This window comes from Acaromyces ingoldii (genome assembly GCF_003144295.1).
Source record: "Acaromyces ingoldii strain MCA 4198 unplaced genomic scaffold FA10scaffold_9, whole genome shotgun sequence".
NCBI lineage: Eukaryota > Fungi > Basidiomycota > Exobasidiomycetes > Exobasidiales > Cryptobasidiaceae > Acaromyces > Acaromyces ingoldii.
The window spans coordinates 309,196-335,556 of NW_020290255.1; the positions used below are offsets into that span (position 1 = coordinate 309,196).

A 26,361-nucleotide genomic window follows, 5' to 3' on the forward strand; every position below is an offset into this window, starting at 1 on the left:
GTCACGCGCGAGGGCGTCAACGGCTCCGTGCCTGCCACGTACAGCGCGTGCATGGACCAGCTGCCCCCCCTTCGAGGGGCCTCTTCGACTCGGCCGACGCGGGGCCGGGCCCAAGCGCGAGTGAGAGCGCCAACGCGACGACTAGACAGCATTGATATGAGCGTGTACAAGTCTCCATCTCTCCTAACAGGAATACAGTCTTTTGTTTCTTTCTTTCGTCTTCTGATCGATTGAAGGCCCCACCGACGGTTTCCCCATCTCGGCTTCCTCAGGGACAAGAAAGACGCTACGGCCCACTGGCAGATAACGGTCGAGTTCTCTGCCGACGAGCTGTGTGAGAAAGGGATGGGGCCCCTTCGTCGTTCGTGCAGGGCGGCAAGGTCAGATAGCAAGCAGTGGGAGGAAGACGCTGGGATGGCACGGCACGAGCGGCATCAGGTATGATCCTTCGACCGACTAACAATGACTCGAAAGAAGAGGGCGACTGCCTTGAGCAAGGGCCGCAAAGATCATGGGCAGGCATCTAAAGGAGCGACGGCGACTTGCTTGGACACGCTACATCGCTGCGAACAGGGCCCGACATTCTCAAGTGTCTTGCCATCTTCGAGTCGGCATCCTCGACAACGAGAAAAGGCGAGGGCGACAACATTGAAGCGATGGAACACAAAGGAGGCCGCCCACAGTCGCCGCGTCCCTCCCTCCCTTCTGTCGCTCGACGTGCAGGACCAGGCAGCGAGCAGCCAACATCCAACACAGCAGTGGCAAGGAAATACCCAGCAGCGATCTCTCCGACATTGGTCCTCTGTCTTCGAGCAACGGTCGAGAAAGAAAAGGACAGCCCGCCGTCGATATCCCCATGTCTCAAGCCTAGCTCGATCTTGTCGCTGCCCTGGCCCGTCGTCCATCCGCTAGGCCTACCTTTGGGCGACCGTCTGCGCCAGGAATGGGTTGTGGGGTCGGACCCGCAAGAGTGCATCGCCAAGACGTCCTCAGTCCTGGGTCGTCTTCCTCGTCCTCCTTCGACCGTCACGCCCGATACCTCCAACGACTGGCTCCTGCGCCCTTCCAGCAGTGTGGACATTGGACATTGTTCTCTGCGTGGACATCCGAGGTGGCAGACAAGACCGAGGCCATCGACAACGACAGCAAAGCAGCGTCACTGGAACTCAGCCGCGCGCATGTACTGCATCCGCCTACTCACCGTCGTTGGCGTTGGCCTCTGTAGCCTGCGGTGAGTAGGACGGGTGGACCCAAGGATGTGAGTTCCACTTTCCTCACGAATCTCGCGATGAGTCCGAGGTGCAGAGCCTCGGATGGCAGCACGAGGAGGACAAGGAACAGCGAAGGGTTCTGTAGCAGCGATGACGTCGGCAGGATCAGGGGCCGAGGCAGCGTATAGATCAAGCACCTTGAGGAGGTCTCCATCTCTTCGAGGCCCGCACCGAGGAGCTCGAAGCTAGCTGGGACGCATGGATGAGCTCTGTCCCTCCCTACTTGGTGGTTGCGCTTCCTCAAGCTTTTGTAAGCGCGACACAAGCTAACTCAAGCCTCTCTCCAACGAGGACCGGAATGAATCGCTCTCGATGCCAGAAGTATAGCAAAAAGGTGGCGCAACAGAGCAGCCCAACTGATGACCTTCCTGCCGGATTGTCTGTCCAAGGAGTCGTAAGGGTTCTAGCTAGACAAATAGACAGAGCAACCACCCGCCGAAGAGTGTACTGCAATGTGCAATGAGCGAAGAGATAGGATGTCACTGCCATCCACGAGCAACGTCTGTCTCAGCAAGCGTTTGGTTTATTGATCTTGCACTCTCTCGGCCTATCTACAGGAAGAGAGGCGCCTTGGTGATGAGGGTGACTGGGGGAAAAATGACTGTAGAAGAAGTGACATGAAAGTCGGTGACTCGAGGCTAAGTGGCTTGGGGAGAAAGGTGACTAGAGAGCTTTGACCTGAGAAGAAGCGTCTTGAAAGTAAGCATCTTGAGTAGACGGGACTTAAGGATAGGTGACCCGAGCATAAATGCCGAGGAGAAGGCGAATCAGGGAGAAGGGAAGTCGTCGTGGCTGGTCTCTGCTCGAAGATGGAGACCGTAAGCCGAGTCTATGTCCAGTCCACCGCAGACAACTCACTCTTGCGCTTGAAGACTGTCTGCAGGCGCTGCTTGAGAGGCGCGCGGGGGTGCTTCATCGGTGGCAGCACCACACCCTGGGGCACCTTGCGAGGAAAAAGGGTGTCGACCCAGTGTCCAGGATGCCAGACGGGCTTGGGCGGCCGGCGCTCCACGTACAGGTTGCTGGGATGGGCGTAGGGATGGTGGTGCACCACGGCTGGCTTCTTGCCGATGCTCTTCTTCACCAGTGCCCAGGCCTTGTTGCCCTTACCACGGAGCCTGGGCGTCGCCGGGCGCGCAGCAGCGGCAGCCTTCTGCCAGACGCGCGGGTCGACGGGCGCCGGACAGGTCCAGTTCTCGCACTCGAAGCTGACAGTGCTGTACTGCGACACCAGGCTTGCCTGCGACGAGGGGCGACGGCGACCCTGCTCGGCTGTCTCGCGGGCTGTGTGCGACTGAGGAGGAACGTCTGTGCCGATCATCGCCGGGAAGGTGCTCTTCTTCGAAGGAGAGAAGGAGTGTAGGAGCGATGCGTGCCTGTTTACCTGCCTGCCCCCCACCTCTCCCCCACCCCTTTCGCCCTCTCTTCCCTCTCTCTCTCTGGTCTCTCCGACGCCGCATTTCCTCCTTGCCTGCCCCGACATGTTTTTTTTTTTTGTCTCTCCGCGTCTTGGCTGTTCTTCGGCTCCGACGCATCAGTCTTGCCGGTCTCTTTGGCGTCAAGAGCGACACGATCGCGTAAAGAGAAGCTCACCGTGCAGGAGTTGAGGAATTTAAGGCTCGCTTTAGCGCGTCACATGTGGCGCACCGCCAGCTTCTGACACCTGACAGGCTGGGAGTCAAGCCGAGGCGGGTGGAATGCGAAGATGTCGAACGGCAGTGCGTCCGGAAATGAGCGAGGCTCAAGTAAGAAGTCCGCACCCCGACGGCTTATAGCCACCACTACCGCTCCGTCCAACTCACCGCTCCGTCCATTTTTGCTAGCACGGACCGCATCGCTTGGAGATCACACTCGCCTCGCTCTGTATGATCTCTTCAATCTTGAGTGTAACTTTGCTCTTCGTCTTGCAGTCCTCATTGACCTTGAAAGAGGTAGGAAGCGATCCGGTCAGAAAACCGGAGTGCTACGCGTACCACCTGGCAGGGGGTGCGGAAGAAGTGCAATGCTGTCCGTCAAAACCGACTACTGTCGGTTCGTTTAAGCTTTTGTCTCTACTGTTCACACCCTCGCACAAAGCTCTACCTTCCACAAAGCTCTAAAGGCGACAAGGCTGCACTCGCGAACGGGACACCGGACTGTATGAACGCTTTTGACAGACTCATCCACGTTATCGTCTCTGTCCGGCCTGGCGCAACCTCGATTTGCCCAACGACGAGATATCGAGTCACATGCCTATGACACCGCTCGGGAACTGCTCACCGAGTCTCGATTTCATCACGACTCTTTCCTCTGCGGCCCGGCCCTTGTTGCCTTCAACAGAAGTCACTGCTTGTCTCAAGTCTACGTCCGAATACGTCCGAAACGGGCTCGATACGAAGCCGCTGGACACGTGACGCCAGCAAGTCGATGCGCCTCATTCTCCTTCCTCTTCGGAACTACAGAGAGCGCTGCATGCTTGTCAGTGACGCCTACCTCAGCTCAGGTTGTGTCGTAGGGGGTATACGATACGATTTGAGCGACTCTCTCTCAAAATTTCCAGAAGACCCACCTCTATTGATGCGCAAATGTATTGAGATGGCTTTACGCGCGCGACCAAGTGCGCCAGAGGGCACAGGCTGCGGTGACGGGCCAGCTGAAGATCGCATGTCTGTACTCGAGATTCGATTGAATGACACAACAGCTGCTTAGTGAACCTAGTGAACCTATGGCACACCGAAGTGGCAAACACAGCAATCTGGCGACACTCATCTTTTGTTCAGGCAACTTTCGTGTCACGGGTGACCGAAAGAAAGATCGGTCGATTCTTTTGACAACGTCAGTATTGTCTAGTGACGACGAAGCGCGGTTCTTCGAAGTATAAGAAACGCTTAAAACGCACGTACTGTCCCATGTCGACAGCATTACACTGAATAGTTTAATTCGGTGCACGCCTATCTTAAATCGTAGACGTTTTGACGGTTGTGCTTCATCCTCTCGGGCCGCTAGGCAGTCACTATGTCCTGATCCGTTCGAGTTCCGTCCAAAGCGGTCATTACCTCAACTGAATCAGTATGTGGACCCATTCGACGAGGCATGCGTGCTGTTGGCACCCTCACTTTATGATGAATCCGACAGATGCGCATTGGCGAGAGCGTGATGTGCGCTCTATGAAACGAAGCAGTGAGCCCGTCACCATAGTTGCGAAAGTCAAGATGAGCCCAACTACGAGATACACAAGAGCAGAGAGGGCCATGCTCTTGAATGTATTTTAAGGTCGCCGACTGGAGATCGACATAGCACAACACAGAAGAAATAGCCATTTGATTTCATGTTCACATAAGTTCATAGGGAAAGGGTCTACACGCAGTTGCCCCCGAGGTGATCTCTACCGCCACGTTGCCAGTCAAGCGGACCGTCGATGAGACTATTTAGTGAATAGCCTTTTTCCTCGTCTTCGAACGAGGTTACAGTACGAATCGATATCGCCTTGAGTTCGCAGGGCTAAGTTCGGGTGGTAGGGCGACCCAGACATCCATGTGCTGACGAGACTTTACAAGGAATTTGCAGCCCGTTCTTAAGCGATGGCCATTTCTCCACGGCCTGAGAGGACCATTGTGAACCTTTGATATAACGCCCAACACCTTTACTGAAACTCCATTGCGTGGAAAGGTGGGTGCAGGGTAGTCGCTTTCATCGGCCTCCTTTTTGAGTCGTGTGACGACTGAATCCCTCCGCCAACATCCCTCTTCAGACAAGTGCTGACTCATCAGAGAAGATGCAGCGTCTCCAGTCAATGTTTCTTGTATCCCTGGACCGTTGAAGCCGTAGTATTCTATGACGAGAAGTGAAAGATTGGACTTCATCTGCGCTTGATGGGCTAGCATCGCGACTTTGACACCACCGCGTCCCTTCCATTGTGTTGCGCTCCTCTGTCAAGGTGATCGATCCTGCGCCGCATCTCCCTCATTTCATCGGAATTTGGTGGGCTAGAGATGCGAGCATGAACGTTCTTGCCCGGACGAGTTTGTTCGTCCTCATCCTCGTCATCGTGTTGCTCGATACTGTCACCAAGATTACAGAGTTGGGGCCGCTTAGCGACATGCGATGACATGAAGAGCGACATGCGATGACATGAAGACTGACGGGGGAGGGCTATCAGAAGGACCATGAAGATTGATGTTTCTGCGGGTGGTTTCGAAGTCGCCGGGCAGATGTGTGCACCCAAGACCGTGCTTTCTCTTTCCCCTGTGCGGAATGTCGTTGTTGAGGATGTATTGTCAGATGCTTGGTTTTCGTGCTCATCGTTGAAGGTCATGCGATCACTGTCGTTACTGAACTTCGAGAGAGTTAAGCAAGCGTCTTCCTCCACGGCCTTGCCCTTGCCCATGTTGGAGTCCTCGTCAGTGTCCATGCCACTGGTGTTACTCATGAGCCTCGAGCAAAGCGGTGCTGCGTCCTCTTCTTGCATGTCTATGCCCATGCCTATGCTCCCAAAGTCGTCGCGATCAACGTTCATGTCCTCGTCTCTGCTCCAGTTGCCATTACTGTCGCTTCGTTGTGCGAGTGTCGCTATTGAAACTGGATCATTGTCAATCGCGTGCCGTCTCGAACTGTCGCGTTGTGGATTCCCACGGGATCTCTGGACAGAATTCCCGGCATAGTCCTTTCATCGGCGCTTACTGGACTGTCATCGCGAGTACGCTGATGCTTGCGCCGACGGAGTTTTTCGTCGCCGTCCTCTTTGCTACTGTTGCGTCTGAGGCTCCTCCAGGGGCGCTTGGCGACGAGGCTGGGGACACGCAATCGTGTGACGACCGAGTTCGCAGGGCTGCCGCGTGATATTGAGCCGATGCGGGATTCATCATTGCCGCTGTCCATCTGAGGGTAATCAAGGTCCATTCCCTCAAGGTCCATTCCTTAACTTTGACGGATGAAACCGCCGTCAAAGTTGTCATCATCTCTAACGCCCCTGCAGCCTCTGTCGCTAGTGGGCCCCGAGCGAAAGGAATCTGTGTCTTCGTCGCTGTCCTTGCCCTTGCCCACAATTTCGACCTCCATATTCACGTCGTCCATATTTTCCTCGTCCTAGTCTTCATCCACATTCTCCTCGTCCATGTTCTCCTCGTCCATGTCCTGGCTGTCTTCTTCTCCATCCCTTTCTTCATGCCCGTTTCCACTGCTCTGGCCTTCTTGTGTGTGTGTCGCTGTTGAATGTAGCTCACTGTTAGAAACGAAGAGGTGCCACTCCAAGTAACTCTCACCTTGCACATCTGAAGCGACGATGCCGTTGACACAGAAGGCGTCAAGCTCTTCCAAGGTCAATTGGCTCTCCTTCGTGGCCTGATGGAGAGCCGCGGCCATGGCCAATCTTCTCCTAACTTGATCCATATAGTCGCCCCTCGACGACTGGTCGGACCGATGGGCCAGATTGATAGCTCGAACGAACGCCGCACGTATTGCTCGAGACCTGGCCAATGCTGTTGTTGTTAATGTAATCGAGGGGGAAGTGACGCCTTTACGAATTCCATACAGGTATGCACATGCTTTGCGCAACCCTTCTGAGACGGCTGGATCCTGTTTTCCAGCTTTTATCGCATATGTATGTGTTCGCTTGTCAAGCGAGGGCAGTAGAGGACGCAGTGCTGCTTGACGAAGCACTCGAGATTGTTCCAATTTTTTCACTACCCTCGTCCATTCCCCAAGCTCCCATCGCGGGTTGCTCCTTTTCCGTCCAATTCGCCGCCTTCTTGTGCGTTGTGGCGTCACGGGCGTAGTATTGTCAGACGAAAGCGTTGACTTCGTTTGTGCTCGCCACAAATCGATGCAACCGCCGTCCTGTTTGCCGCAAAGGACAAAACATAGAAAGGTCAGGCCGGTTCCCAATAATTCGAAAAGCCAAAGAAAAGCTATCCCTCGTATCCCCCCTCCAGCACAGGAAGTGAGAGTGAGGGTTAAGCGTCACCCACAAGCAGGGTTTATTGGCCGATCCACCCCAAAGCCTTCGGTTTAAGCATCACCGACAAGCAGGAGTCTCTGGCGATATTCCCCAAGCCGTCGGTTTAAGCGTCACCGACAAGCAGGTGGTTGATAGGCGCGTCCCAGCTCTAGTGACACGCCTATCAAGCAACCCAGACGGTTTATGCATCTCCGTCAAGCAGAGTTCCAACGCAGTCACCCCAAACTAGCCCGGACCACGTTCCCGCTCTCGAAGAGAGAAACGGAGAGGCCGACTTTTCTTTTCGTTTCCACATGCCAGTCCCCGACCTGAGCAAGCACGTTAGTACTCACATGAATGGAACCCTGTCAGCGACTGGCCACATTTCTTGTGGCACTTGATCGCGGGATGGGCCGAAAAGCATCCAGCGCATCGGTGGACATCAGCGTATTTTGAGGTCGAGCACTGATTTTTCTGGTAATTGACGCATGTCATCACCGCCTGTGTGCAAAATTCAGCATTCGGGTAGCTAGCTAGTCAGAAGAGGCGTACGCACGAAAAGGTATTTGTCCGTCGCAGAACCGAACGGAGCCGCAGCTTGTATGTTACGGATCTCCTCTCGTTGATGCTCCATCTGACGGTGAAGGCGTTCATGCAGGCGTTCGAAAGCCCTCTCTTGCCGTTCGATTCGGCTGTGAACTGTTTCTTCCTGAACTTTAAGAAGCCTGCGAAGACGTTGCTGCTCTCTATTCCGCTGCCGCGTTACTGCTTCCCGACGCCGGTGAGAGACTCTTTTCAGGCCGGCTCCTTCGACAAACGATGACGAAACGCTCGCCGACGTTGAGTAGAAGGCACTGCCACGGCTGTACTGCCGTCGCACTGTCTGCTTCTTGGCGTCGGCGAGCGTTTCGTCTTCGTTTGTTGAGGGAGCTGGCGTAAGGAGTCTCGAGACTTGCATCTTGTAATGATCTTCTTTTGCCATTGTGCGACTTGCCGACTTGCTGTGTTTGCCACTGTGGTTGTCTTTGGGAGAAGAGAATATTTCGGAGAGAAAGAGAGGGGTGAGAGGGGGACATGGGGGAAAGAAGAGTGTTTGTTGGAGAGAGGGGGGATGTGAACGATGAATTCAAGGCTTCTTTTATACCTTGAGCCTACCACAAAACGTACAACCAGCGGGCTGCCTTTCCGGTGCAGAGAAACCTCTGCTGTCGTGCCTCTCCCTTATCTTTGCTCGCTTAGCAGTAGTGCTATAGGACACTGATACGGTGCGATACTCAGTGCTCTGGGCGGACATCAGAAGAGAGTGATATACGCTGTAGCTTTGCCCAATGAGGGCACAGAGGCGCACCGTGCACTGCACACTGCATTCAGTGTAAAAAAAAACAGCTATCGCAAGAGGCTGGGCGGCCCATTATTACGGCATTTGCGCCGCTTGTACCCACACAAAGGCCATCGATGAAGGCTGTGTTGCCCTTGTTCCGCCGTCCACGCCGCCGTCGAAAAGGGCTACGCGAACTTCTTGCGGCGTTGACGCCTCTGTCCGGCCCGTTTTCCGACATCATTGCCCACGACATGGTCTTTGAAAAGACTGTGTGAGCCTTTTCATGGCAATTCCGCCGCTCTGTAGGAATCGCGTGATCTGCCAGCCATAGGGGTCATCGCACAGAGTCATCAAGTCATGGGAAACACGGACCGCCGAATCGGGGCTTTTGATAATCGGTCCGGTTCTCAGGCTGAATCGCAGACGGACCATGTCCCAGCCTCTGGCCTTTCGCTCTCAGTCTATCAGGCCATGGGAGGGAGACAAGGACCAGGTCGGGGCTTTTGCCCACTGTTTTCTGAGAACAATTTGCATACGACGTAATTTCATGGCGGACTAGATGCCATTCTCAAAAAAGCAGCGGGGTCCCTTTCCATATCAGGACTCATTTCAAGGTTGGGCCTCTTGAGATATGCTCCGCACTTGTGTGCCGCGTCGCTCGTGAGCTCAACACTTGCTTCACTACTTGTTATGAGCGACGTCGGGACCTCCGACACGCAGCTGGGCGATAGCAGAGGGCGCGCTAAGGCCTGACTTGGCGGTGTTCGGCAATCTCGTTAATTTCAAAGGGCGGCGCGTGCACTGCGCTGCAATGCATTTAGTCAAGGCGCCACAGGAAGGAGAAAGCCGTTTGGCGAGAAATTGGTTTTCCGACAAACACCCACGACTACGACGACGATGCTGAATCGTCCGATGACGCAGGGCAGTAACCACGAAGCTACAGCCCCCGGACGTCAAGGCTTTACAGCCACGAATGTGAAGCCTTCGGACGTCCGACCTTCAGCCCAAGCACGTCATTAATAGCGTCAGCCAGGCGTCACCCTGCGATGCCTGTCCCACACAACAGACCCCTAATACTGATCGTATCACTTCCCCCTTCTCCTTTGAGAGCCTCTGTTCTCTCAAGTAACACCTCCCTCACCCAGTTTCACTTTTGCCTCCTCACTTCGACAAAGGGACACTAGCGGCTACTATGGCTGGGGCCAAGACAAATACCTCGTCTGATCCGGACGAGGCTATATCGTTCTACAAAGCGCAGTCCCTTCACTTTGATTACGACGAGATCGACCCTTCGATTCCTGAGATGTTCCGTTTTCCCAATTATGACTCTCGAGATGTCTCCGATTACTCTCACTTTACAGACCTGCTTCAGCGACCTGAATCCGCTCCAAAGATCATTGTTCACTTCCAACACCTCTTGGCAAAGATAGAGGAACTCAAGGTGGCAAACATGAAAGAACAGGAAGCCAGGAGACGCGCTGAAGTTCAGCTGGAAGGCTTGAAGAGAACGTAGCGTAGCAAGAGGGCGGCCTTAGAGCGCACACTTCTGAGTTTCCGAAGTTCTGCCCCTCTTTCTGAAACCCCTGCAGGAAGAAACTGTCTCTGTCGACCTCACGCATGGGTTCTGCGCGCCAAGGACGCTGTAGGTGCTGTTGTGGCCCGGGACGTCGCTCTACGCTCTACATACACTTGTTGCTCTCGCAGCGTTCCAAGCACCTCTCGTGATAGCCTCGAGCGAGACCATGACCATGATGACACATCCAGTACGGAAAAGATGTTCTGCGAAAGGCAACGACTAAGTCGTTGCTGTGGGTGGAGGTAGAAGTCACCCTTGTTTTCCTATCCCTCTGCCCTTCCCCGTCTCTGAGATTGTATATTTATTCTCAGCAGCGTCTACTTCATGTAATATTAGCATCTTCCTCCCCCTGTATTTCCTCGCTCTCAGCGAATCTTATCAAACACCCCCTGACGCGCAGGTGTTCGCTCCCTCACAGAAGGCGTGCTGCTCGCCTCAGAGTCCAGGCAGGGAAGTAAGGGCAGCCGGTACGCATGCGCTCGAGAAAGTGATCCCACTACTACTGGCTTATCGATTATCTTGTGAGTAAGAGCAAAGTCAGGGCAGTGGAAAGGGAGGGAGTCTTGTGCGACCCCTTGCCCCTTGACGAGACTCTCTCTTCTCTTCTCGTTCGATCATGACTGGACGGCCCTTGTCCTCTAATGAGCATTTGAAGCTCTACTCTCTTCAGCGAGAGTCTGAATAAGACAGACGTGAGCATGATGAAAAAGCACCTTCAGAAATTGGCGAACTTCCAAGCTGACAGAACCCTCCCGATCTGGCCGCGAGCTTTGTTCGTTGGCGTCTTGGAAGTTTCCCATTTTCTCCGATCGGGCTCTTGGCCGGAACTGCCCTCCACGCGAATTTGCGCGAAGGAATATAAAGACCACTACTACTAGCTGGCGCGGCCTGAAGGAAGGCACTAAAATTAGCCCTCTTCTGCAGACGATCCGCGGACATGTCGCACTCGTCCGCCTCACGGCCCATCTCGGTGTCCATTGTTGGCGCTGCAGGGCTCATCGGTCGTCGCCACGTGCAGCATGTCCTGGACGATGCCGGTTTCACACTGACCTCCATAGTGGATCCCACCCCGGGAGGCGTCGAGCTCGCCAAAGAGCTTGGGGTATCGTACTTCGCCGACATTGCCGCGCTATTGGGCCCACCTCCGAGGTCGGAGACGACTGCGTCCTCACTACCTCAGGCTGCGATCATAGCGACGCCTTCGGCCTTGCACATCTCCCAGGCGATTCTCTTTGTCGAGCGGGGGATCCATGTGCTCATCGAGAAACCGCTGTGCAACTCGTCAGAGGAAGCTGTAAAGCTGCTCGAAGTCTCACGGAGAGAGGGCGCTGGCACGATCTTGGTCGGCTTCCACCGTCGCTTCAACCCTTACATCATCCAGCTGCGCAAGTTCCTCTACGGTCACCATCTCTCGCCACCCGACACAGATGCCTCGGCCGTCGGAAGGGTCGTCGCATTCCACGGCTTTTGGTGCACGCGCAAACCCGCGTCCTATTTCGAAGAGGCACCGTGGCGCATGTCAAAGCTACAAGGCGGGGGAGTGGTCATGACCAACATGAGCCACGAGCTGGACCTCATGCGCTTCTTGTTTGGAGAGATCGATCGAGTCTACGCCGAAGAGGGCAAGAGGACCCGGGCGCACGACGTCGAAGAAACAGTCTCGATCACAATCCACTTCGTGGATGGTACCGTGGGGACTTTCCTCTTGTCCGAGTAAGCATACTCGACTCTCACTCTGTCTGAAAGCGCACAGCTGCTCACAGCCTGTCCACAGTGTCGGACTATCGCCCCACTCGTTCGAAAGTGCGACGGGAGAGAATCCAAAGCTTGCTCGACACCACGAGCCGATCTATACAATCATCGGCACCGAGGGTACTGTCACGTTTCCCGATCTGACACACTGGTCCGCGGTCGGCGGTGAAGGCGACTGGACGAAGGCTCTCCAGAAACGGGCTTCGTCTCTGGCTCTTCCCTTTGACGCAGACTTCGCTACCGAGAAGGGCCCCAATGCGCCCTTCTCTGTCCGACTCCAGCACTGGCACCGGGCCCTGCAAGGGAAAGAAGCTCTCGGGTGCACTCTGCAGGACGGCATAGTCAACATGAACCTCCTCGACGCTATACGTGAGAGCATGGCGACCGGCAAGCCTATTCACATCGGCCTCTAGTCTGCACACCCTCAAAACTAAGAGAAGACGTGAAGCCGAGGTATATTGCTTACGAGCGACCGCTGAATGCGTGGTAGATGTCGGGAAGCACAGAGGCCAGGTGTGTCATCTCCTGCTGGTCGTGGTGGAATTGCAGGTAGCTGAGCTCCCGCCCGACAATGTACTGCTTGATACCCAAGGCGTCAGCCACTTGCTCGACGGGCAGCACCTGGCCCAGCACAGGAATCGTGAGCGTGACATTGTTGCCGAGGAAGTAGCGACTGCGAAGCTCGAGACCAGAGCCCGTGTCGTACCAGAGGTGAATCATGTCGACCGCCTTGAGCGAGCCACCGACCACGATCTTTGGAACGCGCGCACACAACCATCGTCAGCCATGCCATTTCAACTTCTGACTCTTAAGCCGGGCAACCCACTTCGCCGCATGCATCCGCGACAATCTTGTTTGCCGGGAAGTCGTCAACATTCAAGCCAAAGTAGCTGGCATTCTTCCAGTGAATGTCGATTGTCTCGGTCACTTCTCCGATGATCTCGGTGATGTGGTGGGTGGAGCCGATGCGCTTTTGCGTGTCGTTGAGCGACGCATCGCCAAACTTGCTCGTGTAGTCAGAGGAGATGGATACGTGGGCCCAGGGATGCCAGAGGCTGTAGCGCACAGACTCGGCAGAGTGCCACCAGAACCACCAGTTGATCATGTCTGCTGTGACGTTAGGGAAATGCGTGCGCGAGGCAACATAGCCCTGGCCGTCGGGGTAGCTGCACCAGGCGTTTTCATTGGCCAGCTCCACCGATGGCGGGGCCAGAAGCGTGTTGATGTCCGAGAAGCTGTGGGCCACACCAGCTGCGTCAACGCCCTTGCAACTCTTGTTATGGATAGGGGCACACCTCCCACTCACTCGCCTTTCATCGCCTGCGTCTCACAGTCGATTGGCGTCCTGCCCGGCTCAATCATCTCCGAGTACACATACAGGTCCGGCTTGAAGTACGGCTCGTAAGGCGTCCCTTTGACATTGGCGCTGTTCTTGGCGAAGTTGTCCTGCAATTCCAGCTGGTAGAAGGTGTATGGGACCAGAGTGGACTGTGCCAAGGCCAGCGCAGCGAGGGTCAGGGCGCACAAACCCAACAGGGCGGGGATTGCGGAATGGCGTGACATCGTCGGTTGCACAACGGAAAAAGAGTGGTGTGGGAAGAAGGAGTGCGAGGACAAAGCGTGCGAAGGACAAAGCGTGCGAAGTAGATGGACTCCGGGGAAACAAACGGCTTGCCTTTTTCACACGGAACTGTCTCGGTTAAATTAATTTTGTGCATTGTTCTGTCGGTTGAATTAGTCTGAAACAAAAACAAATGATGCAATCAATGGCAGGTTGAGCTATGAGCCTAGCTGTTCTGACTGAAGAGGTGCTTGAGGCGATCGATATCTGCGAGCATCAATATCGTCAACGTAGCCTCGACGGACCTTACACGGTTCGCACAGAGGTCATAGCGCTGCTTACGATCCATTCACTCGGTTATGCTTAGCTTTCCCGACGCTGGACTATGCCAGATGCTATCCTATACCGGTGCGGAGGCAAGAAGACCCATTCAATCAATCTCTGAGAAAGCGTGATGGTACTGTACTTTTACCCCGTGTCGTCACGTTCGTGTAGAGAGCTCATTCATCCCGGTACTTTCCCATGACCGGTTCCTTCTCTCCGTCCTGTGTTGGCCAGCGACACGCCAAAGACATCGGAGCCGAACAAGCACAGGTCCGAATTTTTTGTGTATAAGCGCAAGCTAAGGCCTCCTTGTCCACATCTGATCCCGGACGATTATTTTTCGGAGAAGAGCGTGCTTGGCGCGGCCCGCAGACCAAATTGCAATTTGCCTGCGCCATGCTCATTCATGGCCCCGACTGCTCAGGCTAAGAGGGAAAGAGAAGTGCTTTATTAGCTCCGGCTGTCTTGTAATTTACAAATGGCAATGCTTGCTTGCTTTGATCATCTGTGCTATTCTTCGTTGCTATTGGAGGAGAAGTGGAGAATTGCTGAAGAAGTTGAGAGTTGCCGTTATGAGTGTATGTGGCATCTTGTCCGAGGCAGGTATATCGTCCGATCCGATGAAGATACTAGTAAAGTGGTCCATGATACTAGCTAGGTGGTCCATGGTTCTTTTTCGGACGCACTGCGACTCTGTACTGGGACTCGAGGACGGGCTCGGATTCAAAAAAGGACGACATCTGGGTCTGAGTCATGTTGGCGGGTCCTCGTCGGCCTTGTGATCGAGGCACGAGCCGAATGGGGCTGAAGAAGTGGCGGCTCGCAAAGCCATCGTCCTCGGGTCGCAGAGTCTCCTCTTGCTCATCGGCCGCGCCGTCGCTTGCTCTGCGCACGTAGCCCTGACGTGTCCGCGGCACGGCCAGTGGATTGCTGGACCGCCCGTCCTGGAGTTGGTTGTCGTACTGACCGGCCACGGCCGCGTTCTGCCCTCCACCACTACTGGTTGCCGCGAGGCTGATCGAGGAATGGAATGTGGACAGGAAGTTCTCGTATGACTGAAGGAAGCAGACGAGGAAGATGCCCCCGCCACACAGGATGTTAAGCCAGCCGGTGGCAAGATTGTAGTGATAGAAAGCCGAGGCAAGGGCTTCAGGACTTTTGCTGATCACGTCGAGGGCCACTGCAGTGATGCCGGTGACGATGATCGAGTACGCAGTGAGCGCCGAGATGAGGCAACCGAGAAGAAAGAGCAGGTTGATCAGCCCGCGCTGCAGCTCGCGATTGCGCACCCGTTTGACGACCGAGGACTGAACACGCCGGTGACGCCCGAGTCTATCAACGGGCATTCTCAGGCTGGGCGACGTGGTCGTCGAGCAAAGATTTGGGTCAGGAGTTTGGCCCTCGCCATCTTTAGGTGCAGAGACATCTGTCGAAGAAAATTGGCGCTGTTTGTCGCCGAGCTCCGCTGGCGGAGGTACGCTGAGACGCGCAGCGAAGTCCAGATTGTCCTCTTCGTCGTCCACCTCGACCGGGAAAGGCTCCGTGAGAGGTACAGAGAAGATCAAGTCGTCGTCGTTCTCCTGATTGTCGAGCCGGCGCATGCGGACGATGAGCTCATAGGTCAACACGAGTCCCACAATGAATTGAAACAAAGTGGTGAGCCAGGCGAACGCGGTCCACTCGCAGAAGCCGACAGTCCCCCACCACCAAGCCAGCTTGAAGTTTTCCCAGACCTCGATGGCGGCGGCCTTCTCCTCCGGTCCAGCCAGATCCGTACCGTTCGAAGTGGCCAAGGCAAATTGCAAAGCTTGTCGAAGCTCGTCGCTTGTCCTGTAATGACGGCCAAACTGAATCGAAGAGGCAATCGTACAACCCAAGACCGCTACGGGCACCAGTACCAAGAAGGCATTGCTCGCCCTTGCAGCCAAACATCGCCAATAGAGTGAAGATCCGCTTACGTTTGGCTGCTGTTGTCGCCAGGGCAGGCTGGGAATCGAATGGAACATGCCCCAGACGGACAGCCAAGCGGCAAACCATACGAGGAGCCAAGGGTATAGGAGCCAGTAGCCAAGCATGAAGGCGCTGGCATGGCCATGGAAGATGGAGACGACAATCCACTCGAAGGCGATCCAAAGAGCGCCGAAGAAGAAGTTGAAGAACTAGAGATTGGAGGATCAAGCAGGCGTGGTCGCTTAGCTTTAGCTTTAGACAGCGGCGCCGCATCAGGACTCGCGTGAACTCACCAGCAGGCAGTTGGTGCTGTGGGGGACGATGACCATTGCCCCACCTGTCGAGGCTTGCAGACGAAAGAGGGTGAAGCGTCCTTCTCGAACGCGCTTGAACATGGTGAGGAAGCCCACGATCATGATCAGAACAAGCCCGGCGGTGTGGATGTAGATCTGCACGTAGTAGGAGTCCGACAAGCGCAACTTGAAGTACGCATCGATGAAGTCACTTAGCTGAGCCTTGGTCTGTACAGCGTCGGGCAATCTGAGGTCGCCCGAGCCTGGTCGCCAGGCCAGAATGTTGGCGTTGTGACGACGAGCGAGGTACATTGTCGGACTGGACGAGGCCTGCTGCGGTCGCAAGGTGGCATGGAAGTGAGGGAAACACTTGAGCGTCGATGAGTCCGTCGTCTTTTAGATGTAGCTTTGAGCGAGTCCAAATCTTCCCGTTTAGCCACTTCAAAGCCTAATCGAAGATAGGTAAAAGCAAGAAGAGTCCCGCACCGATGAGCCGATGCGTTTGTTGCAATTCCCGATCGTCATATGGGAGCCTTTATTTTGCAATGTCTTGGTCTCTGTTCCCATAGCTAGCCAGTGCATGCAATGGTGCTTGGGCCTTCATGTCGCAAACAATGGGATGCTGTTCGAAAAAGGCTAGAGTCGGTTGGCAGTTTGCATGTGGAACATGCGGTACCAGGGTTTTGCCCTTTCTGAGTCCGCTCAGTCGAACTGTCACAGGCAGGAATTCTACATCTGACGAGCAATTGTAACAATTAAAGCACAGCTGCATTTCCCCGGACGGAGCTAGCAATGCCCAAGGCTTTTCGCGATGCCAAAAGGAGCAGCCGCGCTAGCTTGTGAAAATCGACGTGAGGTCAATAATCCTTCGTACGTACGGAAGATGGAGAGATTACCTTAGACTACTGGTACAGTACACTTGTACACTCGGAATTCCAGACTGTACTACAGTACAGTACAACGCGTCGCGTACTCCCTCAATGACGCCCTCATCGCGTTTAAGCCCTTTCCATGTTCGCCGTCGCCTCAGCCCAGATGGGAGAGCTCCAAGGTGGCGTGATTCTTCCTTGTCTTCAATCTAATTAGCCTCGCCTGGGGAGAGAGTGAATTTGTGAAGGAGGGCGGCTGAGGAAAGAATGCAAGCGTAGAAGAAGCGGTCAAAACGCGACGTGGGAACGACCAGTTTTCTCATAGCCGTGGATAACCACCCTCTGCCACTCATCCTCACCTTCTATGCTCTTTATCGACGAGCACTCAGAGGGCCATGATTCCTCTGCTGGAAGCGACGCTGCGTGCTGCAGCCAATAACTATTTGAGTCGACTAGCCAAGACGATCTATGTCGTCTTAGCACGAGGTCCGAGCAGGCGCTCAGCACACTCCGGCGAGGCTCTGCGGTCGGTCATTACTTCCTTCCATCTGTTCGACCGATGCTTGTGCTACCAGACAAACTACACCGTCGGCACCGAAAGTCTTCGAGGGTCCGGATGGGCAAGCAGCCGCGGCACAACATTTAGCCGAAGTTGGAGATCTTTGTGGGGCAAGCGCTGCAGGCGCAGATCCGACAGAATCTGGCTGATATCAACGGGTACGCAGATTGACTACTTTGTGACCTTGCAGGTGCCGTATCAGCTTGCTCTGTAATATTGGCTCCGCTTTTCCAATCTCAGCCGTTCAGAGAAGAGGGTACCGCTGTTGCCTTGTTCTAAGAGCTGTAGGGCACCGAGGACGTCTGCTTCGCAAACTCATTTATTATTAAGGTTTTGTATTCTGGGCCTGCTTAACGAAAGTTGCGCTTTCTGCACTGCGCTAGAACTTTCGAAAAGGGACTCTAAGCCTGCTAGGGAGCGGCGCGAGCACTTCGCTAGAAGCTATCGCGCAATCGCCCCAACGACTACAATCACTGGAGAGACTAGGCATGCATGGAGAGGCCCTCTCACGTTCTATTCAAGGCCTCAGTGACGTCAGGGTGCTCAAGGGCAACGGCCCAAACAACAGCGTTTCAGAAAGAAAGATCCAGACATCACCGACAGGTGCTGGTTTCTTCCAATAGTCTTGCTTGGCATCTCGCAAGGATTCGATTTTCGTCGACGAGAACAGCAAGACAACCACGGCGAAAGCGAGGCTTCCAAGGGTCATGACCAGGGAGGCTGCTGTTCGTCGACCCATTCTTCCCACCCGAAGATGCGCTCGAGCCTACTCAAGCCCAATGTGAGCGCCTCTGGAGCCAAGGTGTAAGTCATCCGGAAGAAGCCTGGGACGGGGTGCAGGTAGCTCGTCCCCGGGGCCAGCATGACTCCTTGCTGCCGCAGGCGGTCGAGAAGCCTCATTTCCGATTCTCTGGCCGCAGCCTCGTCCTCGCCGGGGATCACATCGAGATGCCGGCGCAAGTCGATGAGAAGGCAGAAGCCGGCGTTGCTGGGGACATATGGCACGCTGTGTCTTCGAAGAAATGCCGAGAGGTAGTTGTAGGAGGCCGCGACCCTGCGACGGTTCTCAGCCATGTAGCGATGCCGGAATTCAACGTCGTCGAGCAATGCAGCAAAGAGATTGGCTGACGGCGACGCAGTCTGAGCCAGGAGAGCCGTGGAGAGGAGAGCGCGACAGAGATCGGGATTGTGCTGTGAGATGACGTAACCGAGGCGGAAGCCTGTGCGTGTGACGACGGGCTCAGCCATGGGAATGTGCTCTACAATATACAGCAATAAGCAAGTGAGTGGGGGGATGACTGACCATTGATGCTGAAGTCTTTGCTGGCGCCCGAGATGACGTGAACGCGGCTCGGATGAAGGCCAGCTTCCTTCTCTACATCGATGCCCAGGATGGAGTAAAAGGGTGTCGGATCAGGGACGTCTTCTGTGCGAAAGACAGATCTCGAGTAGATTCTAGACAAGGCGCGAGCTCAGCATGATCCTGAAGAAAATGAACGCCAGCCTTTTGTGCTCACTCATCCACGACAAGATGCAGATTGTGGTCTGCTGCAAAGTTGGCGAGGGCAACAATGGTCTCCCTAGGATAGATAGCGCCCGAAGGGTTGTGAGGGTTGCAGACGAGGAGGCTTCTGACTTGGGTTCCTTCCTTCTCTGCCTTATTGAGCGCATCCGCATAGTACTTGACGGTTTCGGGGGCAACGTGCTCCTTTGGCTCTTTTGCGGAAGCCACAGGAACCGGAGGCTGGACAACAACCAGCTTGGCTCTGTCTCTCGTGATCGTGTTCCTGATAAATGCGTCCTTCAAAGTGCTCCACATTTCGGTCGTCAGCTTCGAACTCTTCCTGCTCCTTTGTCCCACTTTCGCCTGCATATACACTCACGTAGTGGGGCTGCGAGAGTAAAAGGCCCTCGCCGTCATCGAGAAGAGCCCAGAAGACAGCATCCAGAATCCCCGTCACGCCATTTCCTACGACTAAATGCTCGGGTCTAACCTCCGTAATTGGCTTTGGCCAGTGCTGCCTCTTGTCGTCTTCAAAGAAAAATCCATCGGGAATCGTATTGACTATGTTGCAGATGGCTAACAGCAATCTCTTGCTGCACATTCCCTGATCGGCATATGTGAGGTCCTCAGGTTTCAGACCGAGTCGTCCAGGAGCATTGAAGAACTTGACAAGCTCGGGACGCATGAGCTGGTTGTCGGCTTGTGACATCGGGATAGGGCCCTCTGGATTCTCCAAACTCCAACACTTGGAGCGCTGGTCAAGGAAGCGTCCAATGACTGCTTCAATCTCAAACAAGTTGCGCAGCCCCCGTTTCGAAAGACCAGCTTTCTTTTGGCGTTCGGCGTGCTCCATCGCAGAAGTTTTGGCAAACTCGGTCTTCGCTATGGGGGCCTCAGGCGGTGAGGACATCTCCGAGCGATATGCTGCTGCATGAACAGTTGAGCCGCTGCTGAGTGTATTCTCCATTGCCTCTGAGATTGCGTCTTGGCAACGATGAGGGAGAGAAGTGCAGTGTCGTTCCATTCCTGCTGCGCCTGCTGCTTTTATGTGCGAGGTGCACTCTCTCATTGTTCCTGTCCTTGGAACACATCGTGTCACTGTCTAGTCCGCATCTTTATTGTTCGGCCGTCGTCTTGCCCGAGACTTGGCCGGCCAATGGGGACTCCACCACCGTACCGTTTCTGTTATAATGCTGATGACGTGGGGCCGAATACATCGGACGCTAGTAGCTGCTTGACCCCTCAATTATCGCTGCGCTTCTCCTGGCTTGAGCACTCCCTCGAGCACGTGCTCTCTTCTGGCGGCGAAAAGGCCGCTTTCTGCAGAGGACAGGAACCCTTGAAGCGGGGTCCATTCCCAACGCTCAAGCCTCTCTTTCTCTTTTCTTTCTCCTTTTTCTTCTCTTCTTCTCTTGAGATTCTTGACCAAAGAAAGCGATATCAGAGGAGAATCCGCGAGGGGCTAGTGAAGTCAAGAAGTCACTACATTGTCTAGCATACAATAGTACTGTACAGTACAGTACATAGCATCGCTCACCATGCTGGTCGAGGCTGGCCACCGACGCTAGCTGCTCGAGGAGCTGTTCTCCACAAGCTTTCTGAAGGGCGCAAAGACATCTGGTAATACCTCGCTGTCCTCTTCGATCAGCCTCGCCTCGATGCGCTTAACACTTTCTGCATTGCGAAAGTTGACCCAGTAGAGAAAGTAGTCGAGGTGAATGGCATGGAGATGGAGGTCGAATCGCTCCTTGTCCTTTTGCCACTGCCAATCCCCATCGACAGAGGCGTTACAGGAGGCGGAGAAGCCGCGCTGATAGGGCTCGAATAGCCACTCCTGGAATTGGGCCTGGGTTAGCTTGGTGGTAAAGGCGAATCTGGCCAGGGGATACATTCGATCCATAAGCATGAGTTGTGTCTCCCTGCCTTCCTCGCTCAAGCCATAGCACCGACTGGGGTCCAATCGATCGACCAGCACGCCCTGGGGGTATACGTTGCCAACGCACAAATGCCATCTTGACCGGTATCTGCGATCTCCCATCTTGCTCTTCACGTGCTCCGCGCGGTCCCGTACAGCCTTGACAGTGAGCTTGACGCCGTGCTCGACGAGCCATTTCTTGGCCGCATCCATCCCCTCCAAGAGGATTTCCCCGTACCGACCAAGGGCACCATCGTAGCTGAAAGAGTTTGGAAAACGTGATGACTGAATAGGGTCACGCAGGGCCTCGTTGGCGTGGCGCTGGCCCATCTCGAAGCAGGTCGAGGCAATGCGCAGAAACCAGTCGTCTCCCTGGCCTGTGAAGTCGCTCAGCGGACACGCCGTGTCGGGCAATGTCGAGGGATTCACTACAACGCCAGTCAGATGCTGAATCGACTTGAACGTTTCCAAAGAGATGTGGGGGCTGATCGCCGTGCTCGGCGACACGGTGACCCTTTCTTGGATGGGAAGCTATCGAACAGAAGTCGCACTCAGCTTGGCTCGCAAGTGTCGCAGGAAGCAACCTCACCTTTTCGAGAGCTTCGGCAAGCTTCAAGACTTCTGCTGCTTGGGTGGCAGACTGTGACGGATCACCAAATGCAAAAGTGTTGCTCCTGGCGATGCATGCTCGACCGGTGGCATCAGAGAGCATCCATCCGTCCGGCCCATGCAACGAGAGAAGGAGGCAGCTGGACAGCGACTGATCAGCTCAGCCCAGCCCACTTTTTCCCTCTTCAGCCTATTCTCACTAGTCGTCCTGCTCCGACACAGCCTTGGTCAGGCCTCTAGACTGGATCCGAAACGGCTTGGCAGGCTCCCATGGATCGTGGGCCACATGGGAGGTGCGCTGGCCCCAGATGCGCCGTCCGGCTGCCTCTCCGGTACACCGTTCGAGATTGCCCCTGAGCTCCAAGTCGCATCGTTGCGCCGACTTCTCAAAGGAGACAAACGACTTGGCCCTCCAAGTCGAGCCGACGAGTTTGCACATGGTGAGCAGCGCAAAGCCCGTCTCCACTGGTCCATGGGCCCCTCTTCAGCACAACAGCTCTGTCAGCTGTTTCACATCTACTTACACGCCGAAGCATCCGCCATTCGAGGCAATGACGTGATGATGAGGTGAAATGCCTTTCCGATTGGCCGTCTGACGGTGTCGTCGGTGATCTTCTCGAGCGGTAGGTGGTCTCGGCCCGTTGGAGGCACCGCAAGTCGAGCCTGGAGGCCATTGTATACGATTGGCCCTTATTTTCAAGATCAGCAGATGGGCCGACACCCTCCAAGAAAGGTCAACACTCACTGCCAGAGTAGTCTCTTGACTGCTCGCCCATGGCGAAACAGTGGCTCTTTGTCACATTCTTGTCGACGAGATCGGAAAAATCAACGTCCGACGGACTCCAGGTGAGAGCTAATTGCGCGCTTGCATAGACCGAGACGGCAAACTCCTCAGCCTGAGACAGACGAGGGCGCTTCTGGCCTGCACTTGTCCCTGCAGACCAGTCGGCGGCGGAGACATTGCGGTCAAACGTGACGGCAGGGTGGGGCAACACCAAGTCCGGGGTCGTGCTCAGCAAGGCTGGATCGATCAAGCGGGGAGATGAAGGTCCCTCAGACGAGGGTTGGATGAGCATATTCGAGTAGTCAGAGGGAGGAACTAGGGGTCGATCGACGAGCCAAGCGTCGTACCCTGCGATTCGAGTGAGATCGAGGAGATTGGCGAGTTCAAAGAGGGACGCGGGAGCAATATATAAAAGTCGTCGAAATCGTCTATCGGGAAGTGAAGCATAAATTAGATTTACAGAAAGGGTATCGAATACATACAACGCCACGCGCAACCGATAACCGCTAGCCTGACCGCCAGGAGGCCTTCTGGCCCATAGCTGACTTGGGAGGCTGAGAGGGACCAAGATGAGACAACTCACTCACCACCATGGAGGCGTACCAGTCATGGCGGCCCGGCAACTCGAGACGAGGCGCCATCTTTATCAATGTGCTCCATGATGACAGGCGTCAGTCTCGTCCACTCGCCGAGCAGGCGACATCGAGCTCCGATACGCAGCCGAGTGACGACTCGCCTCCCTTTTCCGACTCGCCGCAAAGAGGCAGTCCTACGGCGAAACGGACCAGACAGAACCGAGACAAGAGTCAGCGCTACCATTTCCGCGTCAAGACTCAGCGACGAATACTGGCCACACTGCATGCCGAGCTCGAAAAAGAGGCAGAAAAGGTCTTGGACGCAGGCACGCTCTCGACCGAGTTGCGGCAGGCTTTCGCACACAGGCGCTCACTCCCTACCAATTCGTCCTCTCAGAACCTTACAACGAACGAGAGAAAGAGGAACAACAAGATAGTTCATCGGCAGCGGGAATTGGAGAAACTCGAGTCGATTTCCTTTGTGGCTGCCGCCTTACTTTCTCGCTGCGAGAACGACGTCGTTGCGACAAACTTCCCCTTAGAGGCTCCCGATTTTGCAGAGGAGCACATCAGATGGGCCCTTATCCAGGTCTTTTTGTCCTGGCACCGCGAGTGGGAGGAAATCATCTTGTCTATTGACAGGACAAGAGAGGATGTGGTATACCTCAAAGGCGATCCTTTACGACGATTAATCCAGAGCCTTCGTGAACAATCGCCAAAGTGACATCAAGATAGTTCAGAATCTATCCTCTAATCTACAATCAGCCTCTTCTACTTTGCTTGGCCCCTCTCGATGAGCGACACGCCACTGTCAGTCTTTACGAGCTTCTTGCTGCGTCGCTTCAGAAGCAGAAAAAGAGCAACGGCAAGGCAAGACGCGACAGCTGCACCACCTACCACCGGTCCGGCGATCCAAGCTTTATCGTCTCGTCGAGCCAGTCCGCAAGGGTCTCTGTTCTCCACTTTGCGACCAAAGGCCGCTTCGGGAAGCTCTCCCGTACAAGAACAGATCCTCGCAAAGTCCCCGTCGAAGGCTGCGCCACTACAGAGTGATGCGATCCCGAAGCCGTCGATGTAGGTCCAGTCGTCCTGGCCAACATCTTCTGCCCAAAGGTGCGCTGCACGGCTCTTTGCCGACATGTTCACGCAAGCTCCATCGACGCTATTTCCAGCCGTGATGTTGCCGATCTTGATAGAGGTGGCGGCGACGACATTACAGTGCCTCCCAAAGTCTGCTTGCCATGGTGTTGCGAAGCGTCTTTGCCCCTTCGTCAGTCGTGTGGTACTGCCTAGCATTTGCCAGATGGTGTTTCTCACTTATCGCCTGGAATTTGGCCGCCTGCAGTGCTGTTGGAAAGCTCTTGACCGCAGGCACATATATATCGGTTTGGAAAACCGGTGTCCGGGTCCGGCCAGCTCAAGTTGCGGAGGACATTGTCGCACGTGTAAGGCTGTAAGCCCTGATAGGAAGATGGGATAGCGCCCAGTCGTGCTTCGGCGGTACTCAAGTTCCAAAGGCATTCCTCTGTCGAGCACGCGCCAGCTGGTTGGACAAAGAGATAGTTGCCATCGGTGAAGTCCACCTCACAGACTGCTGGATCGAATGTCGACATGATGTGCTTATGGTGGGGTGGTTTTCGTGAGTTTAGACTCGACGACAAACGCTCGATACCATGTCACGAGCGTAGCGCGCGCGGAGCTTGAAAATCGCTAGCGTTCCCGGGCGGCCATGGTGGAGAGTCTCGAAAGTCTCTAGCTTGCCCGAACACGAGCTGGCCGTTTGACGTCTCGCCGAACCATTTATTGCGCAATCTCTCCGAATGAATATTGCTCTTATCTCCCTTGTATTTCCAGCACGAAACTCTTTATCTGCGCACGGCCGCAAAAGCAAGCAACAGGCACGAGTGATTGCAGTGACAAGCGTTTTCGCGAGACTTTGGTCCGTCTTGCTAAGGAAGTTCGGTCCGGTTCGTTGTGACGGGGTAACTAAGGACCTTAGTCAAGATCCAAATAAGAACTCGAATACAGCATTGTTTGCAAGCGTATGCGTATGTAAAACTCGAGAGATTAATTGATGAACTTTGCTCCAGCGCGCGGACGCCTGAGTTCCACATTGACCCGCTACTGTAGAATATATGCACCGCTGACTTTGAATACCTTGCCCGCCCTGTTAGAGTCAGAAACAGCAAGATAGTAAGTGTCAAAGGGGTTCCAGGGGGCATTTCGAGAGAGGCAATCATCATCAGAAGATTGCTCGACATAGCGGAGGCGTGGTTACTCTAACTACAATGATCGAATTCACGGTGACGCCGACGATGTAGCGGCATGTATGAGAAAAAGCTTGTCTTCTCCGCAAGAGCTTGGCTCGTCCAAAGGCAAGTCTCTCAGATTGATGGTATCAGATTAATTAAGACCACCAGCCCTTGTCTTGTCTCCTCGAGCGGGGTTTTTTTTTTTTAGACAAAGATATGTCCGCATTGCATAACATGAAAGATGACCGGGGTTGCCCTTTGAAAAATAACATGTTGAAAGAAAAAGCGAAACTTGTGTTGATCGAGGATTGGAGAGAGAACAGTCAAGACTCGAATCGATGGGAGATAGAGTCAACCCCTGGTCGGCTCCTCATCTTTCAGAGTCCATCCTTTGGTTGTGGAAGCCTCCTCGTCGATCCCGACAGGGTATGCCTCATTGACGTAGCCGAGGTCATGGACGAGGCCGATGCTCGCGTTGTTCGCCTGCTGCTGCTTCCTTCGCCTGAGGCAGCAAGCCACAATGAGGGCGATCAGAGCCAGCACGACTACTCCGCCTCCTACGCCGCCGCCAATGGCCGCTGCCGAGACGGGTTTTCCGGTGGCGGTCGGGCTGTGAGCAGTAGCAGGTGTAGTGGTCGTCCCAGTCGAGCTGGAGCTGGAGGATGTTGTGGTAGTAACGGGAGTAGGATGGAAAGAAGAGGTGACGGGAGTAGGACGAACGGAAGAGGTGGCGGGAGTGCTTGTGGTGATTATGGTGCTGGGCGCGGTGGTTCCCGGCACAACCGGGGTAGCAGTCGCAGGGCACGTGAGGTAGGGAGAAGCTTGGGCGACATCGGGATCATTCGCTGAGCTGTAGTTGATGGGATTCCCACTGTATGTGTAGATACCCGCCTTTGGAGAGCAGATTATGGAGTCTAAGTCTCGGTTCTTAGGTGGGCCTCAACATAGAGAGAGCTACACTTACGGTGAGGGTGTAGGTGCCCGCCGCGGGGAAGTCGACGTTTGCGACGAAAGACCCAGTCAGGAGAGTGAGAGAGAAGTGATCCACTAGGTTTATGTATGTGACCAGCTGGTTCTGGCTGTCATAGACGTTGAATCGGTCACCCAAGTTGAACTCTCCGCTGATGATGCTTAGTGAATATTTGAGCTGTGTGCATGTTGAGCCGGTGAAGTCGACGTTGAAGGCCCTAGCCAGGCCAACACTGACGAGCAAAAGAGCAAGAGGGTGGTGGAAGATCATCTTGTTTCACGGCTTGACTTCATGACGGCTTGTGAGCTCTTTATAGCGATGTGGCTGTCCCTCGCGCACGTCCTCGTTGGCTCTCTCAAAAA

General features: G+C 54.8%; 13 protein-coding genes across 13 annotated transcripts; 5 read left to right on the forward strand and 8 right to left on the reverse strand.

The window, feature by feature from the left end:
• Positions 1-445: 445 nt before the first annotated feature.
• FA10DRAFT_201402 (hypothetical protein) lies at positions 446-1,354 on the forward strand. The gene has a single exon (XM_025518448.1). The coding sequence runs from the start codon at positions 657-659 to the stop codon at positions 1,233-1,235; it is 579 nt and encodes a 192-aa protein (XP_025374057.1). The 5' UTR covers positions 446-656; the 3' UTR covers positions 1,236-1,354.
• On the forward strand, positions 1,265-1,767 carry FA10DRAFT_269949 (hypothetical protein). Its single transcript, XM_025522942.1, has one exon. It carries the CDS (start codon positions 1,474-1,476, stop codon positions 1,732-1,734), a length of 261 nt encoding a protein of 86 aa, XP_025374058.1. The 5' UTR covers positions 1,265-1,473; the 3' UTR covers positions 1,735-1,767.
• Positions 1,768-2,038: 271 nt separating this feature from the next.
• FA10DRAFT_263111 (hypothetical protein) lies at positions 2,039-2,592 on the reverse strand (the record flags this gene model as incomplete). Its single annotated transcript, XM_025520173.1, has 2 exons — positions 2,039-2,100; positions 2,130-2,592. 2 exons carry the CDS (start codon positions 2,590-2,592, stop codon positions 2,039-2,041), a joined length of 525 nt encoding a protein of 174 aa, XP_025374059.1.
• Positions 2,593-5,127: 2,535 nt separating this feature from the next.
• FA10DRAFT_297937 (hypothetical protein) lies at positions 5,128-6,611 on the reverse strand (the record flags this gene model as incomplete). The annotated part of the gene is made up of 4 exons (XM_025524553.1): positions 5,128-5,889; positions 5,931-6,128; positions 6,351-6,454; positions 6,512-6,611. The coding sequence occupies 4 exons, from the start codon at positions 6,609-6,611 to the stop codon at positions 5,128-5,130; spliced, it is 1,164 nt and encodes a 387-aa protein (XP_025374060.1).
• A 1,016-nt stretch (positions 6,612-7,627) lies between these two features.
• On the reverse strand, positions 7,628-8,167 carry FA10DRAFT_263113 (hypothetical protein; the record flags this gene model as incomplete). Its single annotated transcript, XM_025520174.1, has 2 exons — positions 7,628-7,686; positions 7,738-8,167. 2 exons carry the CDS (start codon positions 8,165-8,167, stop codon positions 7,628-7,630), a joined length of 489 nt encoding a protein of 162 aa, XP_025374061.1.
• Positions 8,168-11,002: 2,835 nt separating this feature from the next.
• FA10DRAFT_269950 (quinate utilization oxidoreductase QutH) lies at positions 11,003-12,566 on the forward strand. Its single transcript, XM_025522943.1, has 3 exons — positions 11,003-11,795; positions 11,857-12,347; positions 12,427-12,566. Exons 1-2 carry the CDS (start codon positions 11,020-11,022, stop codon positions 12,245-12,247), a joined length of 1,167 nt encoding a protein of 388 aa, XP_025374062.1. The 5' UTR covers positions 11,003-11,019; the 3' UTR covers positions 12,248-12,347; positions 12,427-12,566.
• Positions 12,215-13,397, reverse strand: FA10DRAFT_304740 (PhlG protein; the record flags this gene model as incomplete). The annotated part of the gene is made up of 3 exons (XM_025525387.1): positions 12,215-12,587; positions 12,661-13,069; positions 13,141-13,397. 3 exons carry the CDS (start codon positions 13,395-13,397, stop codon positions 12,297-12,299), a joined length of 957 nt encoding a protein of 318 aa, XP_025374063.1. The 3' UTR covers positions 12,215-12,296.
• An 800-nt stretch (positions 13,398-14,197) lies between these two features.
• Positions 14,198-16,432, reverse strand: FA10DRAFT_304741 (hypothetical protein). Its single transcript, XM_025525388.1, has 2 exons — positions 15,963-16,432; positions 14,198-15,878 (listed from the first exon to the last, which is right to left on the reverse strand). The coding sequence occupies exons 1-2, from the start codon at positions 16,272-16,274 to the stop codon at positions 14,370-14,372; spliced, it is 1,821 nt and encodes a 606-aa protein (XP_025374064.1). The 5' UTR covers positions 16,275-16,432; the 3' UTR covers positions 14,198-14,369.
• A 1,714-nt stretch (positions 16,433-18,146) lies between these two features.
• Positions 18,147-19,630, reverse strand: FA10DRAFT_220221 (PLP-dependent transferase; the record flags this gene model as incomplete). The annotated part of the gene is made up of 4 exons (XM_025518541.1): positions 18,147-18,610; positions 18,694-18,845; positions 18,908-19,191; positions 19,274-19,630. Coding segments are annotated over 4 exons (1,257 nt in total), but the record flags the coding sequence as incomplete, so codon positions are not given.
• A 543-nt stretch (positions 19,631-20,173) lies between these two features.
• FA10DRAFT_201626 (hypothetical protein) lies at positions 20,174-21,807 on the reverse strand. The gene is made up of 3 exons (XM_025518450.1): positions 21,399-21,807; positions 20,432-21,340; positions 20,174-20,356 (listed from the first exon to the last, which is right to left on the reverse strand). The coding sequence occupies exons 1-2, from the start codon at positions 21,519-21,521 to the stop codon at positions 20,459-20,461; spliced, it is 1,005 nt and encodes a 334-aa protein (XP_025374066.1). The 5' UTR covers positions 21,522-21,807; the 3' UTR covers positions 20,174-20,356; positions 20,432-20,458.
• FA10DRAFT_201548 (hypothetical protein) lies at positions 21,339-22,091 on the forward strand. The gene has a single exon (XM_025518449.1). It carries the CDS (start codon positions 21,537-21,539, stop codon positions 21,987-21,989), a length of 453 nt encoding a protein of 150 aa, XP_025374067.1. The 5' UTR covers positions 21,339-21,536; the 3' UTR covers positions 21,990-22,091.
• Positions 22,092-22,673: 582 nt separating this feature from the next.
• FA10DRAFT_269957 (hypothetical protein) lies at positions 22,674-23,544 on the forward strand. The gene has a single exon (XM_025522944.1). The coding sequence runs from the start codon at positions 22,794-22,796 to the stop codon at positions 23,499-23,501; it is 708 nt and encodes a 235-aa protein (XP_025374068.1). The 5' UTR covers positions 22,674-22,793; the 3' UTR covers positions 23,502-23,544.
• A 1,836-nt stretch (positions 23,545-25,380) lies between these two features.
• Positions 25,381-26,269, reverse strand: FA10DRAFT_289452 (hypothetical protein; the record flags this gene model as incomplete). Its single annotated transcript, XM_025524296.1, has 2 exons — positions 25,381-25,920; positions 25,994-26,269. 2 exons carry the CDS (start codon positions 26,267-26,269, stop codon positions 25,381-25,383), a joined length of 816 nt encoding a protein of 271 aa, XP_025374069.1.
• Positions 26,270-26,361: the final 92 nt, after the last annotated feature.

Excerpts from the sequence above, each read along its gene's own strand:
- FA10DRAFT_304741 (XM_025525388.1), bottom strand. The coding sequence starts at position 16,274 with ATGTACCTCGCTCGTCGTCACAACGCCAACATTCTGGCCTGGCGACCA. Across the intron at positions 15,879-15,962 it reads ACAGCACCAACTGCCTGCTG|TTCTTCAACTTCTTCTTCGG; the intron begins GTGAGTTCACGC and ends TCCAATCTCTAG.
- FA10DRAFT_201402 (XM_025518448.1), top strand. The coding sequence starts at position 657 with ATGGAACACAAAGGAGGCCGCCCACAGTCGCCGCGTCCCTCCCTCCCT.
- FA10DRAFT_201626 (XM_025518450.1), bottom strand. The coding sequence starts at position 21,521 with ATGCTCTCTGATGCCACCGGTCGAGCATGCATCGCCAGGAGCAACACT. Across the intron at positions 21,341-21,398 it reads TTGCCGAAGCTCTCGAAAAG|CTTCCCATCCAAGAAAGGGT; the intron begins GTGAGGTTGCTT and ends TCTGTTCGATAG.
- FA10DRAFT_201548 (XM_025518449.1), top strand. The coding sequence starts at position 21,537 with ATGCAACGAGAGAAGGAGGCAGCTGGACAGCGACTGATCAGCTCAGCC.
- FA10DRAFT_269950 (XM_025522943.1), top strand. The coding sequence starts at position 11,020 with ATGTCGCACTCGTCCGCCTCACGGCCCATCTCGGTGTCCATTGTTGGC. Across the intron at positions 11,796-11,856 it reads GGGACTTTCCTCTTGTCCGA|TGTCGGACTATCGCCCCACT; the intron begins GTAAGCATACTC and ends GCCTGTCCACAG.
- FA10DRAFT_269957 (XM_025522944.1), top strand. The coding sequence starts at position 22,794 with ATGGAGGCGTACCAGTCATGGCGGCCCGGCAACTCGAGACGAGGCGCC.
- FA10DRAFT_269949 (XM_025522942.1), top strand. The coding sequence starts at position 1,474 with ATGAGCTCTGTCCCTCCCTACTTGGTGGTTGCGCTTCCTCAAGCTTTT.